The sequence below is a fragment of the Coffea arabica genome, chromosome 1c (genome assembly GCF_036785885.1).
Source record: "Coffea arabica cultivar ET-39 chromosome 1c, Coffea Arabica ET-39 HiFi, whole genome shotgun sequence".
Taxonomy (NCBI): domain Eukaryota; kingdom Viridiplantae; phylum Streptophyta; class Magnoliopsida; order Gentianales; family Rubiaceae; genus Coffea; species Coffea arabica.
This window is the reverse complement of record NC_092310.1, coordinates 58,609,562-58,625,750: the sequence shown is the minus strand read 5'-3', so window position 1 is coordinate 58,625,750 and position 16,189 is coordinate 58,609,562. Positions and strand designations below refer to the sequence as shown.

At 38.7% G+C, this 16,189-nt stretch overlaps 3 protein-coding genes across 10 annotated transcripts; 2 read left to right on the top strand and 1 right to left on the bottom strand.

Annotated features, from left to right (window-relative positions):
* The first annotated feature begins 2,336 nt into the window (after positions 1-2,336).
* LOC140003666 (phospholipase A1-Igamma2, chloroplastic-like) lies at positions 2,337-4,536 on the top strand. Of its 2 annotated transcripts, XM_072082920.1 has the most exons (3): positions 2,341-2,545; positions 2,734-3,946; positions 4,107-4,536. In XM_072082920.1, the coding sequence occupies exons 2-3, from the start codon at positions 2,976-2,978 to the stop codon at positions 4,351-4,353; spliced, it is 1,218 nt and encodes a 405-aa protein (XP_071939021.1). In that variant the 5' UTR covers positions 2,341-2,545; positions 2,734-2,975; the 3' UTR covers positions 4,354-4,536. The 2 variants fall into 2 exon arrangements, with proteins under 2 accessions (XP_071939019.1, XP_071939021.1); XM_072082918.1 differs by having other exon boundaries at positions 2,337-3,946.
* A 2,352-nt stretch (positions 4,537-6,888) lies between these two features.
* On the top strand, positions 6,889-9,784 carry LOC113715676 (phospholipase A1-Igamma1, chloroplastic). The gene is made up of 2 exons (XM_027239961.2): positions 6,889-8,372; positions 9,269-9,784. Exons 1-2 carry the CDS (start codon positions 7,027-7,029, stop codon positions 9,477-9,479), a joined length of 1,557 nt encoding a protein of 518 aa, XP_027095762.2. The 5' UTR covers positions 6,889-7,026; the 3' UTR covers positions 9,480-9,784.
* Positions 9,785-10,101: 317 nt separating this feature from the next.
* On the bottom strand, positions 10,102-15,241 carry LOC140003665 (glutathione reductase, chloroplastic-like). Of its 7 annotated transcripts, none has more exons than XR_011841772.1 (11): positions 14,775-15,241; positions 14,244-14,469; positions 13,852-14,130; positions 13,580-13,756; positions 13,250-13,303; positions 13,010-13,158; positions 12,785-12,848; positions 12,543-12,713; positions 12,312-12,446; positions 11,500-11,592; positions 10,102-10,458 (listed from the first exon to the last, which is right to left on the bottom strand). XR_011841772.1 is itself a non-coding variant. In XM_072082911.1 (10 exons), exons 1-10 carry the CDS (start codon positions 15,212-15,214, stop codon positions 11,551-11,553), a joined length of 1,737 nt encoding a protein of 578 aa, XP_071939012.1. In that variant the 5' UTR covers positions 15,215-15,241; the 3' UTR covers positions 11,317-11,550. The 7 variants fall into 7 exon arrangements, 1 of the variants encoding a protein (XP_071939012.1); XR_011841773.1 differs by having other exon boundaries at positions 10,102-10,446; XR_011841774.1 differs by having other exon boundaries at positions 10,102-10,429.
* Positions 15,242-16,189: the final 948 nt, after the last annotated feature.

The window sequence follows — 16,189 nt, the reverse complement described above, 5'->3', positions numbered from 1 at the left end:
AATTCTCTCAATTAATTAATTAATGATCAATTATCTACATATTATTTTGAATTAATAATTGCAATCTATACATTTTTTTAATGATTTTGGGTTAAATATTTTCGAATGTTTATATTCAAAGCATTAACATAGACAATATGTTCCATAAGTTATGCAAAAATTATGGACAACCATGTCAATTTCATTTTTCAAAAATGGTGTGTATCTATTGTAATGACGTAATCAACTCTATTGTCAGGTAATTATTTTCATATATCTTTAATTTTAATTACATTTTTTTATTGTATATCACAATTTTTTCTTAATAGATACAATATTAATATACAACTTAGAGATTCCAATGGTAACCCATACCTCACTCTCCAAGACAGGCATGTATGATTCATATTTCATTTTGAGGTTTCTTATCGTAGAGATTAAAAGGGAAGGTATAAATTATTTATAAGTATATATTTTTATACAATATTATTTACAAACTTTCTAAAACAAATGATAATTCTAAATTTCGCATGCTCTTAATTGTTAGGGAAATGGCGGTATATTGTTCGACCAATACATTAATTTATGCAAAAATCATGCATTCTCATTTATAGTACGAATTCCACAAAATTCAAACTCCCAATCTGGCATTCGTACTCAGAGTTAATTGGTGTGAAGAATGTTTCCACCTTCATAGAAGATTATCAAATCGAATGTAAAATATTTGTAAGTATTTCATTTACTTATTAAATTAAATATTTAGTTACATATAATTGAACCCTTATGTCGCTCAATTTATGATATAGATTTCTACTTTTTTTTTTCAAGATTTAACTTCCATCAATGCGGTAGTTTATAAATAATGGGGATGTTTTTATCATATATTGAACTATTGCTACAAAATCACATTTTTTAACTATACTTTCGTGTGCCATAAATTATACAAACAATTACGTACATTTCTTACTCTTTTTAAATTCCTTCGTCGATTATAATTTCTTCCAAAAACATGATATACTGTGCGTAGCACAGGTGTTTCGACTAGTTCTTCCAAATTACAGAGTTAATATCGCAAATTAATACTACCATCGATTTCATGGATGCGTTCTTTAGGAGGTGCGAAGGGTTTCTTTGGTTTTTTTTTTTTTTGTGGCTCCTAAACAATGATCGCGAAAATATGGGATGCTAATTTACAACATTGGCTCTTAACAATGTCCTTTCGGCATATTATATATTATACCGTTTAAAATTTGCAAGTGGAACGTTGGTATTATACTAACCATCACGGTGTTTCGTCATATATAATTACAATTGTGAAAACCCTATCTTATACAAGCTTCTGTAGAGTATGCTATATACACTACTACTAATTTTCTCCGTCAGAACTATACGTAGAACACATATACATACTCCATTAATTAGTTGCATTGACCTCCCTTCTTGTCTTTACGTACAAGGGCAATTGATGAGTTCTTCCTAATCGAGTGCATAAACGAATGGCTTGAGCCAATTGCTAATTCGTCAGACTGAATAGCTCGAGCCAGTTGCACTTAAAATCATTAGTTACCCCGGCACCAGAGAAAAGCAAATGTATTTCCTTCAATTGTTTGGATGATAAGAAACAAGTAAATACGCACTGCTACTAATCATACTATGTACATTCTGACTACTTCCGAAGGGGAAAAGAAAAATTAAAAGAGAAATCACGTAATCTTACATTTCAGAAGGCATACAGCCACACAGCTTTAGCACAGAAATATCAGTAGCAATAATGATTAACCCTTTGATCGCATTTACTTAGATTGTTTAACTATTGTCATTATTTATGTAGTTTATAATTGAATTATTATCTCAATTAGGGCTACATACGAGTCGAACGGCTTACTAACAGTTCGATTCAAAACTCGACTCGAACTCGATCAACGTTAAACTCGAGTAGAGCCCAAGTTCGAACTCGAATTCAAAGGTATTTAACTTGATTTTATATATAAATTTTATTTAATAATAAAAAAAATATATATATATTCACAATATTTTATTATTTATTAAGAAAAATTACTATTTTGTTCATTTTTTAAAAAATAAAATAAAATATTTTATTTTTTTCAGCTCGTGCTCGATTTGGTTAAAATTTGAGATTGAACTCGACTTCGAACTTTATATTGAAAATTCGATAAAATTAAATCGAAACTTGACTGGACTCGTTTGCATTTCTAAGTTTTTCTCAACCATCGCTCGCACAGGGCACACATTGATCTGATGATACTTCCAGCCAATTACGTGCACATGTATGGCATCGAAGTTCAACAACCACTTAAAATGACGTAGCATGCAAGTATTCATTGCACGAGATACATGAGTATTTTTTAAAGGACAAATCATGTACTTCGCTCAATAAGTTTTTATCACGTTGAATAATTTTTCAAGGTCCGGCCAGTGGGAATCGGTGCACCTGAACAAGGCGCATGCAGATGATTATTTTAACGGTGCATTCAGTCAAAGAAGAAATCGGGTGTCCAACGTCCAAGGGTTCGTACGCAAGCTCATCAGCTGACTCCCAAGCCAAGTATGTACACTACAGCCGTATAATATATATCCTTTGGCCGTTTCGACCCTCATTTCATACCAACTTCTCTGCTCGTGTCTGATCGAGCTGGCTTGCAATGGCCCTCTCTCTGCATCATTTATCCCTTTCCTCTAGAATCTTGCAATTTGGGCACTGCGTGCCTACTGATGTTAAGAATGTCCCTGCAGGAGCAGGTGTGCATTTTGGCCAAACATCTCAAATCAAGAAGGGCTTGGTGAAAAGAGGAAATCAGAAAAGGTGCGTCTTGAATTTGATAGGAAAACCAAGTGATCCTTGCTTGTCACAGGCAATTAATGAGCTTCATGAAAATCACGATGACGTTACTGAGAAGTTGCCGGAGAAGCAATCGGTAGCGGATGCGTGGAGATATATACACGGAGAAGATGATTGGGCAGGACAGCTTGACCCAATGGATCCACTGCTCCGAACTGAGCTCATCCGGTACGGCGAGATGGCTCAAGCTTGTTACGATGCTTTCGACTTTGATCCCTTTTCCAAGTACTGTGGAACTTGCAGGTTTGAACGTCATAAATTCTTCCGGAGTTTGGGGATGACGGAGCATGGGTACGAGGTAACTCGGTATATCTATGCTACGTCTAACATTAATCTCCCAAATTTCTTCAAGAAATCGAGGTGGCCTAAGGTTTGGAGCAAAAACGCTAATTGGATAGGATACATAGCCGTGTCAAACGCCGAAACAACAAAACGATTAGGCCGTCGCGACATAACTGTTGCCTGGAGGGGGACGGTGACGCGCCTAGAATGGATAGCAGATATGATGGACTTCCTAAAACCAATCTCTGCAGATAAGATTCCCTGCCCTGATCCAGGGGTTAAAGTGGAATCAGGCTTTGTGGATCTCTATACTGACAAGGACGAAAGCTGTCGATTTTGCAGGTATTCAGCTAGAGAACAAATTCTGGGCGAGCTAAAGAGGCTGGTGAATATGCACCGCAACGAGGAAATAAGCATGACAATTACAGGCCACAGCTTGGGCAGCGCACTGGCGGTGTTGAGTGCATATGATATTGCTGAGACGGGCGTACATGTAAGGGAGGATAGCAGCGCAATCCCTGTATGCGTGTTTTCGTTCTCAGGGCCCAGAGTTGGGAATGTGAGGTTCAAGGAGAGACTTGAACTGCTGGGGGTGAAGGTGCTGAGGGTGGTAAATGTTCATGATCTGGTGCCTAAATCGCCTGGAATTTTTTTCAACGAAAAGGTGCCGGCAATGGTGATGAAATTGGCCCAAGGCCTGCCTTGGAGTTACTCCCACGTGGGGGTGGAGCTGGCCTTGGATCATAAGAACTCGCCATTCCTGAAACCAAATGCTGACCCTGGCTGTGCTCACAACCTCGAAGCTCACCTGCATCTACTCGACGGGTTAGTCTCTCCTCCTTCACGTACTCAAAATCTCGCTCTCTCTCTTTTTTCAAAAAAAAAAAAAAATTATAGAAGAAGAAAAAGAAGCCATTTGCCAGTACTCGGGCGGGAATAAATGATTTCATAGAACGAGTTAACTTCTGATCGATGGTGGGTGCAGATACCATGGAAAAGGGCATAGATTTGTGCTGGCAACCGGAAGAGATCCTGCACTGGTGAACAAAGACTGCGACTTCTTGAAGGATCATCACCGCATTCCGCCGCACTGGAGGCAGAATGAGAATAAAGGGATGGTGAAGAACAAAGACGGGAGATGGGTGCAGCCTGATCGCCCCAAACTCTATGATCACTCCGATTCTGAACACGATAACAGCAAACAACATCATCGCCTAATTTCTGCTTCCTGATTCCTTCTTTTTCTTTTGTCAGATGTTACTGCGCCCACACGGTTGGCTGTATAGCACCAAAGGGAGTTCAATTATTTTATTTTGAGGAAATTAAAATATGTTATCCTCGTCGTCACAACAAGATTAACTTTGAAATCCCACATGGGGTTTCTCTAAACAGTCAGATTTGTTTGGACAAAGAAAGTTTGCAAGATTTATTTCAGATTTTGTTTTGCTTACATCACACACACAATTTCCAATCACCTTTTTATCTCACATACATCACATCACAAAAAATGCTACAGTAACTGGATCAAATAAATCATGCACGTACTCGAAATCCTTGAAAGCTGTCACCAAACTAATTAAATCAATTACTTGGATCAACTCCTTGGATCCAAATTCCAATCCAATACTTTTTTTCTTTCCAAAAAAAAAAAAAAAAAAAAAAAATCTTAAGCAGAAAATTTCGCTATTTTGTTTTCGCTTTTGTGGTCCGCAAGAACGAGAATATATACAGCTGCCTGCTCGAAGATTTCACTCCAATCCTTGACTTCTTTTAATCACCTTTAGATTTTTTTTTTTTTTTTTTTTTTTTTGAGGGGGGCTTGGTGGTGGGGGGACCGGGTCAGCATCATTTCTCAACGACTGGGACGGTGGATGGTTGTGTTTCTTTTCTTTAACCAGGGCAAGGTTGTATTAATTAGTCTCGTACGTACGTACTGCTTCTACCTATTTCAATCATTCATTCAAATTAATATATCTAAAAACGAAGAATGAGAGCAACAGCGGACCAACCTCATCGATTGCGTAAATTAATTAACCTCGGAACAACAAGCAAGCATGTGCGTGCTTGCATTAAGTTGCTACAATAAAAGAACAAAAAAAATTAGTGGCTGCGGACAATATTAATTGGGCAGTGTTCATGTATACTAAGTAAGCAGTAGTATATGGTATGAAGATAGATGGATGTTTCGTACAGAGACGTAGGTCTCGTTTGATAAGTGAGTTTTTTAGATCTTGTCTAAAATTTTACTGTAAAAGTTGTAGAAAAATTTTTTTGAAGTGCGTAACTTTTTTGATATTTTGAGATGTATAATTTAAAAATTTTGAAAAATCTTTTTAGATTACTGTAATTAAACTTGTTAAAAAACCAGTAACAGGCAAATTTGGCCAAAAACTTGCTTGCCGGACAAAAGGCGGTAGTCACGAGAACCTTTTGAAAACTAATAACGAGTCTACCTACCATTCTCTATTTGATTGGGAGGCTAAGACGCCAATAACCAGTGACTATGCTACACCCATGCCTGCCCTTTGTTTAAGTAGTTTTAATGCCTTTTCATTTTGATCACCAAAAACCACGTCATATACACACACTATAATATAACTCTCTTAAGCCTACCAAACCATTAAATTGTGAAGAGGAACCATGTGCTGCATCAAACCAATAAATTAAACAGGATACATGTCTCATTTCCTTGACCATTGAACTTCCCCGAAGGACCAAAAAAATTTTACTACTAAATAAATACTTGTTCACTTCCGATTTCTGAAACTCAATAACCACATGCAATGAAGACTGAAGAGTTGGATGTTTCTTGGAACGTCGTCATAGTCATATCTTGGAGTCAGAGGATTTCTCTTTTCGGTCGGATAATTAAATTGCCAGAATAAATCTTTCTTTCTTTTATATATTAAACTCCAGCTATCATAGCGAAATACACAACAAACAGGCTAATTTCTTTTCTTTATATCTGATTCATTATAATTGGAAATTTCTACTTGCTTTACTTTTTTAAAAAAAAAAAATTCTTAAAAAAGGCATCGGGTGAGATCTTACATATTGTAGTCGAAACAATATACAAACACACAGAATGGTGAGATATCAGCTTTAATAACTTCATTGAGGATTCAATCATCTCAGCAGAAAATGTTGTCAGCTAATTCACGGACAAGGGGGACAGATAGCCATCAAACAACAGAAAAAAGAAAGTGCATAGTAGAGGTCCAACGCATGCTCCAGCAAACATTATGGGCTAGCTGGGGGAGGACCATGACCATGAGCAACCACAATTAATCATCCCCCGACCTTCCGTAAATGACAAGCAGCATCAGCATGGTCATAAACCCTCAGGATTTCGCAACTTTGATCGCAAAAGAGTCTGTAATGGTATGTGGATCATGTTCCTAAAGTTGACTCCATAGGAATGGATGCGCATAGTAAAGTTACTCTTTTAGAGTTAAATTCGACATTGGGAGCAAGTTAACGAGCATTTTCCTTGATAATAATTAATGCCTCGGTGGATTCTTGAAGATCATGGAAGAGTCTCACTCCAAACGAGGACTTGAATTAAAAAGAGATAATTAGTGCTGAAGCGTTGAGAATCATCCAACCAGATGATGAATGCTATAGACTACGTTAGTTGTATACTTGCATAGGATTGGCCTACGTACGTACGTATGTATGTATAGGTATATGTGTATGCATAGAATCCGATCAGACACTAATTAATTTTTTTTGTATTTATGTGTCACTAATCTGAAGTGTACTCAAACCCCATCCAGCCAGTCATTCCAGTTTCCAGGTTCCAAGTTCCAACCATATCAGGTGTAGTATAAAACTAGTAATAGTATTTGATTACTCCTCCGCGCTCCATCATCCTTTTGTTGAGGCTGAATATTCATCAGCCAAGTATGGCTCTCTCCCTATGCAAGACGCCTCCAGTTTCCTTCAAGCAAGATGTATTACAGCTCGCTGCCTTTGAAACTCCAAAACAGTTTTCACTTTATCATTCCGTTTTCTGCAAAAAGCAGCTGCAGTATCAGCGCAAAGAATCCAGCAACAGGAATCATAAGCTCGCATCTCTGGTGCTCGGACGAGCCACCTCTAAAACTAATCAATCCCACTTCTCATCCGTCGCTACAGAGTTGGAAGAAGGAACCAGTTTGCTGGACGAACATCATGACATTAACAACCAACTCGCTGCCGAGATTGGAAGGAAATTAGCGGATTGCTGGAGGGATATGCACGGCGAAAACGACTGGGTCGGCATGCTTGATCCCATGGATCCACTTTTACGCACTGAGCTAATCCGTTACGGAGAGATGGCTCAGGCTTGTTACGATGCTTTCGACTTTGATCCTTACTCCATATATTGCGGAAGCTGCAAATTCACCCGCACAAAGTTCTTCGAGGAGCTGGAAATGCTGCAGTATGGGTACGACGTCACCCGTTACCTCTACGCGACATCTAACATTAATCTCCCAAATTTTTTCAAGCAATCCCGATGGCCTAAAGTCTGGAGCAAGAATGCAAACTGGATAGGCTATGTGGCGGTGTCCAACGACGAAACCTCCAGGAAGTTAGGGCGGCGCGACATATGCATCGCCTGGAGGGGAACAGTCACCCGGCTGGAGTGGATAGCTGACATGATGGACTTCCTCAGGCCAATTTCATCTGATAAAATTCCGTGTCCCGATCCAACTGTCAAGGTTGAGTCGGGATTCCTGGATCTCTATACTGACAAGGACGAGAGCTGCCGCTTCTGCAAGTTCTCAGCACGGGAGCAAATTCTGACCGAGGTCAAAAGATTGATAGAAATGTATTCCGACGAGGAGGAGGAACTGAGCATTAGTATAACGGGGCACAGTTTGGGGAGTGCTTTGGCGACATTGAGCGGATACGACATCGTTGAGACGGGGATAAACGTTAGTCGAGACAGTCGGGGAGTGCCGGTTTGCGTGTATTCGTTTTCAGGTCCAAGAGTCGGGAATGTTAGGTTTAAGCAAAGAGTGGAAGGGCTCGGGCTAAAAGTCCTGAGGGTGGTCAATGTTCACGACGTGGTGCCCAAGTCTCCCGGTATGTTTTTCAACGAAAATGTGCCGCCGGTGGTTATGAAGTTGGCGGAGGGATTGCCGTGGAGTTACTCGCACGTTGGTGTGGAGCTGGCCCTGGATCACAACAATTCTCCCTTTCTCAAGCCTACCACGGATCCCGTCTGTGCCCATAACTTGGAGGCTCATCTGCACTTGCTTGATGGGTGAGTCGCACTTTCTAGTTTCCACCTGCTGCAATCCTTAATAATAATGCATTCATAGTGCGATTAAACGACGTACTACCAATGGGACCAAGACAAGACTAGAGACTAATGGCTAGTTCTGGATCTCTTTACTGATTAGTTATACACAGTTTTCATTTTTAGATAGTCTTTTGAGGGGAAAAAATAGAGGTTTTTCAGTTCTTCTTCAAGCTGGAAAATGGAAATGGAAATTTGCGTTGTTCTTATAGTTCGAGTGCTACTAGTTCTTATTCAATTTTGGCGGAGTTCAAATGGACGCTTTGATGTAGAACTAATCAAAACAATCCTTCTCAAATACAAATAGCACAACTAGTTAGTTTGATGATTAATTTTATCAAGTCTTTCCCTCGTATCAGGGTTAGCGTGTAGTTAGGGGTGAGAAGGACGTAGGGAGGGTGAAAGACACATTTGAATGATTATTTTTCGGTCAAGTCTTAAAAGCAAGAATCAAAATACAGGGATGAAGTCATCGTAAATGGAAAAGACACAGAGAGAGCCAAAGTTTAGCTATTTGTCGTGGCATGGATACATGCCATTTCAGATGAGAACCACTTCATTTTCAATCAGTCGGAGGACCAAAGAATTAGAATACTAGTATATCATATCGTCCAAAAGGGCTTTCACGATCTGGGTCCGGCAACTGAAAGTGAAAGATTGCAGGCATCCATGTTTAAAGCATCTTTATTTGTGTCTTGACCTGGTGGAACCATAGCTTTATTGGCTTTTTTTTTTTTTTTGGTTTTTGTTTTTGGGAGGTTGGAAAAACTTGGCAAGCTCTAGTTCCTTTTTTTTTTTTTTTAAATTTTTTTAAGCTTTCCACATCGTTTTGCCTACGCAAATACTACTGTGTGATGCAGATACCATGGAAAAGGGCAAAGGTTTGTGCTTGCGAGTGGAAGGGACATTGCTCTTGTGAACAAGGCGTGCGATTTCTTAAAGGATCACCACTGTATCCCACCGAATTGGAGGCAAGTTGAGAACAAAGGGATGGTAAGAAACAGGGAGGGCCGGTGGGTCCAAGCAGAACGCCCCAGGCTCGATGATCCACATTCATCTCAGCCAACTTAGCATGGGTTTGTATAATTTGCCGGAGTTTGATTAGCCTTCGGAGGTCAGAGACTTGTCAAAGGAGAGAGATGAAAGAGTTCTGCTCTGATTCTTCAAACCGGAGTGTGATCTTTTCACAGTTCCTCCCAGCGGATGACTGGTTAGACAATCAAATCGCACGAATGATCGCATGTTGAATAAAATCTTGTTCAAGATATGCAGTAGCATACTTGAAAAGGTGTAATCTTATCTTAACCAGTGTACGTCAAATTAATCCACGAATAAACACCAGATTGAGGTATCGCTCGATCTGAAAATTGCCTTGAGCCTTATAAAGCCCGTCCTGTCAAAGGCCAGTAATTACATCTAGTTTGTCGACCTCATCCAGTTTGATCCATCCCGCAACCTCAAAACCAGTCGTGGGCTTGCATGGGTTCCTTTACCAATAAAGGACACTACCAAGAACTAATGATCAAGTAATGTCATGGTACGTGAATTGAAAATCTAGGACTTGTATAAAGGAACACCACCATTATTGTTTCTCGGCAATTCCGTGGGGTACTCCAAGGATGAGCCCAGCCAGAAAATACCACATTACGCCATCACGTACCGTCGCTAGAAAATTTACTAAATACAAAAGAAATACTTGTAACAGAACCGTTCTTATACACTCACAAAATCTGGTTTAACAAAGTCCTTTTATAAATTTCGTCCCTAGCTCAATCACCAAAGGGAAGAGAACCTATTAACTGCTCTATTTGCAGGCAATCTTGCAAATTATTCAACAAAGTAAATCTACAAACACCGGTTGCCTTCACCACCATCGTGGCTGCTCCAGACAATACTATCATGTCAGGGACATCTTATGTACAACGTGATGTACGGGAGATCTCACGGATCTGCCATGCATAAAACTCCCACGCCAACTGTTGATTGCGAATGACTTCCGTACTTTCTATATCCACCAGGCACTGTTAAGTTTCCTTGTCTGAAACATTAACTCCAGAATGACAAGGAAATGGAAAGGAAAAAAGAAAAATTCCCATCACTTGTAGAACTATTATTCATTCGAGTATATAAACATAGTGGAGAAGGCGCTAGAATGCTGATATTCATCATGATCTTCGCCATTTTCCTACACCATAACGACTTAGAAGTGATCATGAATATTTTCTGATCAAGGCCACTAGAAGATGTTGAACCTTTTCCTTCCCTAACCCTGAATTCCATTTAACAACTATTGTCCGCAATAACAAAGTGGCCTCCGGATGTGGGTAAATTAAGTGAAAGAAGATGAACCACATTACTTTCATAAGTTTTTGACAATGACATGACGAAATCCCAATTAGAGAGCAGGAACAACTTTTCCAGTATAATTGTCTAGCTGCACTCATTTTACACCATTCAAAAGGTTGTGAGGAGTTTCAATTAGCTTCCAAAACAACCTAAGAAAATAAAAAAACCACTTGGAAAAATTGGATTCCCTAATCAGCTGAGAGCGTCAGCTGGAAATCAATAGCAGAACAGAAGCATTTTCAAGAATGATCACCATTCAACATTCAACAAAATGTCATGACGTTATGCATAGTTGGAAAAATGATAGATATGATTAAAAACAGTAGCTTTGCCGCATCTTTTAAATGCAACTAGTGGGAAATGCACGCCCTTTGCGTGTTCAAATTAAAAAAAATTATAAGGAAAAACAATAAGCAGTTATTAAAAGGTTTTATTACGTTGTGTAATGTGAATTTTTTTTTTGTGTTGTTAAACAGAAAAGGAAAAAGAAGTTATTGGTGGTTATTGGAGGTTTTTGCTAATTAGCATTTTAGTGGGAGGGTAAATAAGGAAAAACAAAAAGTGACAAAAAATGTCTACACCATACCCTTTTCTCTCAATAGTAAGATGTTTCACTACCATCCCAAAAAAAAAGAACAAATAAAAGAAACACAGGTGCGGAAACAGGAAAACACATGAATAGGTTAAACTAGAAAAAAAGTAGCATCAACAACCCAAAAAGATTATTTGTTAACCATGCTCTTACCCCTCCAAACTTTGAATGTTATGCATCGCACAAATTGCTTGGCCAACTAGTTCAAACTCCAGCAGCGGCTTTAATCTCGGAGTCTGTCTTTCCCTGAGGGATGAAAACATAAATTCAATTGTATAAGTTAAGGCTCAGAAGAAAGCAGCAGCAATGAGAAAAATACTGGCTCTAGGCTGGAAGCAAACTGCACAAGAAAAATGTAACAACTAATTGGTGCTAAACGTAAATTCTGGTAAAACAGCTGCCAGAATTATAATGCGTAAACCAAGACTTTGTTCTTTTTGTGTGGAGGAGGGATGGGGGAGGGATCTCTAGAGTTGAGACAAATAAGACCCTTGTAATTTAAGATACTCCTTGTAAAACAGCTGCTAGAATTATAATGCCTAAACCAAGACTTTGTTCTTTTTGTGTGGAGAAGGGAGGGGTGAGGGATCTCTAGGGTTGAGACAAAGAGGATCCTTGTAATTTAAGATACTTATTTTTCACTGTAAAACAGCTGCTAGAATTGTAATGCCTAAACCAAGACTGTTTTTTTGGTGTGGAGGGGGAAGGGGGAGGGATCTCTAGAGTTGATACAAAGAGGATCCTTGTTATTTTAAGATACTTATTTTTTGGTAAATTTCTTGTTTAATAACAGTATACTCAAAATTTCAAAATTTTTACATAATAGACAGAGTGTTAGCAAGAGTAGTAAGGTAAAGATCTCAAATATCTGAGGTTAATTAAACCGATCAGGGCTTTGTCTAATAAAAAGGTGATCAGGGAGGGCAGTTAATTTGATCCAGATTAAGGTATAGCCAAAGACTGACCTCAGGCACACTCCTTCGAACCTTTCGTGCTGGTGTCCTCATTGTGACAAGCTCCTCTGCCGTTGTTGGGTGAATACCAACTGTTGCATCAAAATCTGATTTTGTCAAGCCAGATTTCACTGCCACTGCAAAACCCTGGAGTTTCATACAAGAACCACATTATATCATCCATAGATCCTCTATGAAACATATTATCAAGATGAGCGGGTGTAACCAAAGGAAGACAGCAACCTGCACAATTTCTGGGGCGTCATCTCCACACATGTGCAACCCCAGGACAATGTCTGTCTTTGCACATACTATAAGCTTGATAAAAACTCGATCTGGAAGACCAGAGAGAGTTGCTTTTAATGGCCTGAAGTTTGCTGTGAAAATATCAACGTCACCATATTCTTTTATGGCCTGTAAAACCTTAACAAGTTACATTTAACAGACAATCGTAGCTTTTGCACGTAATTTCAAAATTTGCCAACCTGTTCTTCAGTGAGACCAACTTGCCCAATTGGTGGCTGTGAAAACACGGCAGATGGTATAGCTCTGCTCAAAGAAAAGAAAAACCTGGTTAGAGAGGCACACAGCATATTGGCAATAGCAGTACCAAAGTAGCACGAACAGAAATCAACTTTATATGCTTTTTTTCCGAGGATTATTCACACTCAGAACCCACCAAAGAGATTGAGACAAGACATGATGAGCACCTGTAATCTGGTCTAGTTGGCTCATTAGCAAAAATAGTTTTTGCCAGTGCCCCACCCTCCATTAAGGCGACTGGAGTCAAATTTACCCTATCAGTAGCATCTCCAACAGCCCAAATTGATGGAACTGACGAACGGGAATATTCATCAACCTAATGAGGAAACCAAGAATTACCTATATGCACTTGGGAATAGGTATATGATACTGGGGGCAAGAAAACAGTGAAAACATGGATAAAATACCTCAATTGCTCCATTTTTTGTCAATTTGACTCCAACATCCTCCAGTCCCAAATTCTGCCATGCAAGTCAATAGCTTAACATCTAAATTACATTCCACTCGCAGCTAGCTAATGCAACTTCTAAGCTAGCCGATTTCCCGAAAGTAAAGGTTTTAACTCTTCCCATTGCAAGCATCCATGTTTATGAAGAACAGAGATCAAAAAAACAGAACAACAAAAATAATCCAGGGAAGGACAACAAACAGGCAACATCCAAACTATAATGCCATCCCATTTCCCAAAGGTTGCAGTCCCAGATAGAATAGTTAGTCAAACAGAACAAAGGACTAACCCTTGTATTTGGTTTACGTCCTGTTGCAAACATGATATGAGAGAAACCGTCCACTGTTCCTTTGTTTGTCTTCAAAGAGAACGTGCCATCTGATGATTTTTCAACAGCCTGAGGTGACTCTTCGGAGTGGAACTCAATTCCTCTCAATGCCATCTGTTCTCCGACAAAATCCCTGATCTGCAAAATTCAAAAATGAAGAGCTCTGCTATATCAGTAAATATGTTGGGATGAAGTACAGATAAAAGGCTCCAAAACTAATGCCATGTCCTCACCTCTTCGTCAAAGCCCCTCAAGACTTTCTTCTGTCTTATAAATACATGGACTTCACTTGACAAGCCATTGAAAATGCCAGCAAACTCAACAGCTATATATCCACCACCAACTATTGCAATTTTTGTGGGTTTTGATGGCAAATCGAGGGCTGCATCAGAATCAATAGCAAATTCACTTCCAGGAATATCTGGAATAAATGGGCGTCCTCCAACTGAAATAAGTATGTTTTTTGCAGAGTAGAGTTTTCCATTGACATTCACTGTGTGAGGGTCCACAACCTGCGCATAGAAGGCCATCCAAATTAGTTCTTTACTCCTTTTAATAACAATCATAGTGTCTGACAGGAACAATGTCTCTAAAAAAATGAGCTAAGCACGGAAGATCACCCAACCTTTCCTCGTCCTTCAATCAACTGAACACCAGCATTTTTCAAAATGTTCTTGTAGATGCCATTTAGGCGCTGCAATTCTGCATTTTTGTTCGCAATCAGGGTACTCCAATCATGTTTGGGCTCAGTTTCATAGTTCCATCCAAAACTACAACTCTCTTCAAATTCATGAGAATACTTTGACGCATAGACTAGTAGCTTCTTCGGTACGCATCCACGAAGAACACACCTTTAGTGAGAAATTAACCAGGAATATTTAGGAAACAAGCAAAGTATTTATGGTCAATCGGCTAGACACACTTGTGACAATTACAGCCATTCTCATCTATAAAATATAATCAAAATCTGCCCTTTTATATAAAAAAATCAATTAAACAAGAGTATCAACCATACCCTTGGTTAAAATGCATAAAATGCTTGACAACTCAAAAACAGCCTAGCCTATGCACTTTGATGATCCCAGAATCGACATAAGATGGTACGCTGTTAAAATTGCTTAGCGGAAAATAAGAAGAAAAAGTTGAGGAACTATACGTGCCGCCGACGCCGCCGGTGATATCAGAGGAGACAGTGGAGAAAGGAAGCTCACAAACGGCAACAGAAGCCCCGAAATTGGCAGCGAAGCGCGAAGCTCTGACACCGCCGCTACCAGCGCCAATGGTGAAGAGGTCAAAGTCGTAGTTACGAGCTGGCTCGGAGCCAGCACCATTTGTAGATTCGGCCCGGGGAGAAGTGGTGGTGATGGGGCGGCAGCGTAGAAAGGAGTGGCTCCATCGGCCGCTAGAGAGAAAAACGCCAACGTCTAGGGTTCTGAATTGATAGGAGGGAAAATTTGGGAACTTTTTGCAGAGCGAAAGGGTTTGGAAAGTGAGGGTAGTGCTTAGCTTGGGTGTACTAAGAGATGTTGCCATTCCCCGCTTTTCTTCTTCTCTTCTTCTATCCTTGCTCCCAACTCCCAAGGAGGAGGTTCTCATGCGACAGTGGCGGACAACTCCAATTTATACTTGCCAGCCTTTCAATTTCCTTTTTTCTTTTCTTTGTATAATCATATGCCACTTCTGTGCTTACGTTTTCACTCTGAGCAAATTATCTGAACAGCCATTGAACATTTTGAATATTATAATTTTAGTCACTCAATTTTTAATACTATGTATTTACTATTAAGTCTGATCAATTTTGGGTCATTTTGTTTATTTTCACCATTAAATCTGCTAGATTTGATTATGTTTTGTGACTCGTGCGAATCTAATCTTATATCTGACAGTTTTTATGATAAAAACAGATGAAATTACCCGAAATTTATACATTTAATAGTTTAATGGATAAATACATACTTTTAAAAGTTAAATAGCTAAAACTCTATTATTCAAAAAAAATTAATGACCGTTCAAGTAATTTTTTTCTTCATTTTATTTTCCTGTCAAACATTGAATTAGTCCTATAAGCTTTTCGATACATGTTACAAGATTTTTTTTGTTTCAAATCTACATTAACAATGAATAAACTAATAGATTTACACACACAAATATGATTAAATGTACAAAATCTAAATTTCACACATATGGAATACATTCTACTAGTGTAACATCACATAGTGATCAAAAATGATAAGCCAACACTCATGCTCAGCTTAATTTTTCTTCTCCTAGTTAATGCCAAAAAAAAAAATGAAAGGAAATTTAATTTCAATCATATACATTATCTATCGTATTAATCTTTCTTACACTGTTAATATTAGATGAATGATAACTATGCAAAATTGAATTTTGAAATCCAAATTTTACACATGTATCATAAATCTAACGGTGATAGTGCATACACTGAGAGTGTATATAAAATTTACTCTTATCCATATTCGGTTAGATAAGCATTTTATGGAAAAAAAAAAAAAAAAAAAAAAAACCCTGCTCAATAAATTCACCACAATTTCGACAAGTTCCAAGATACAA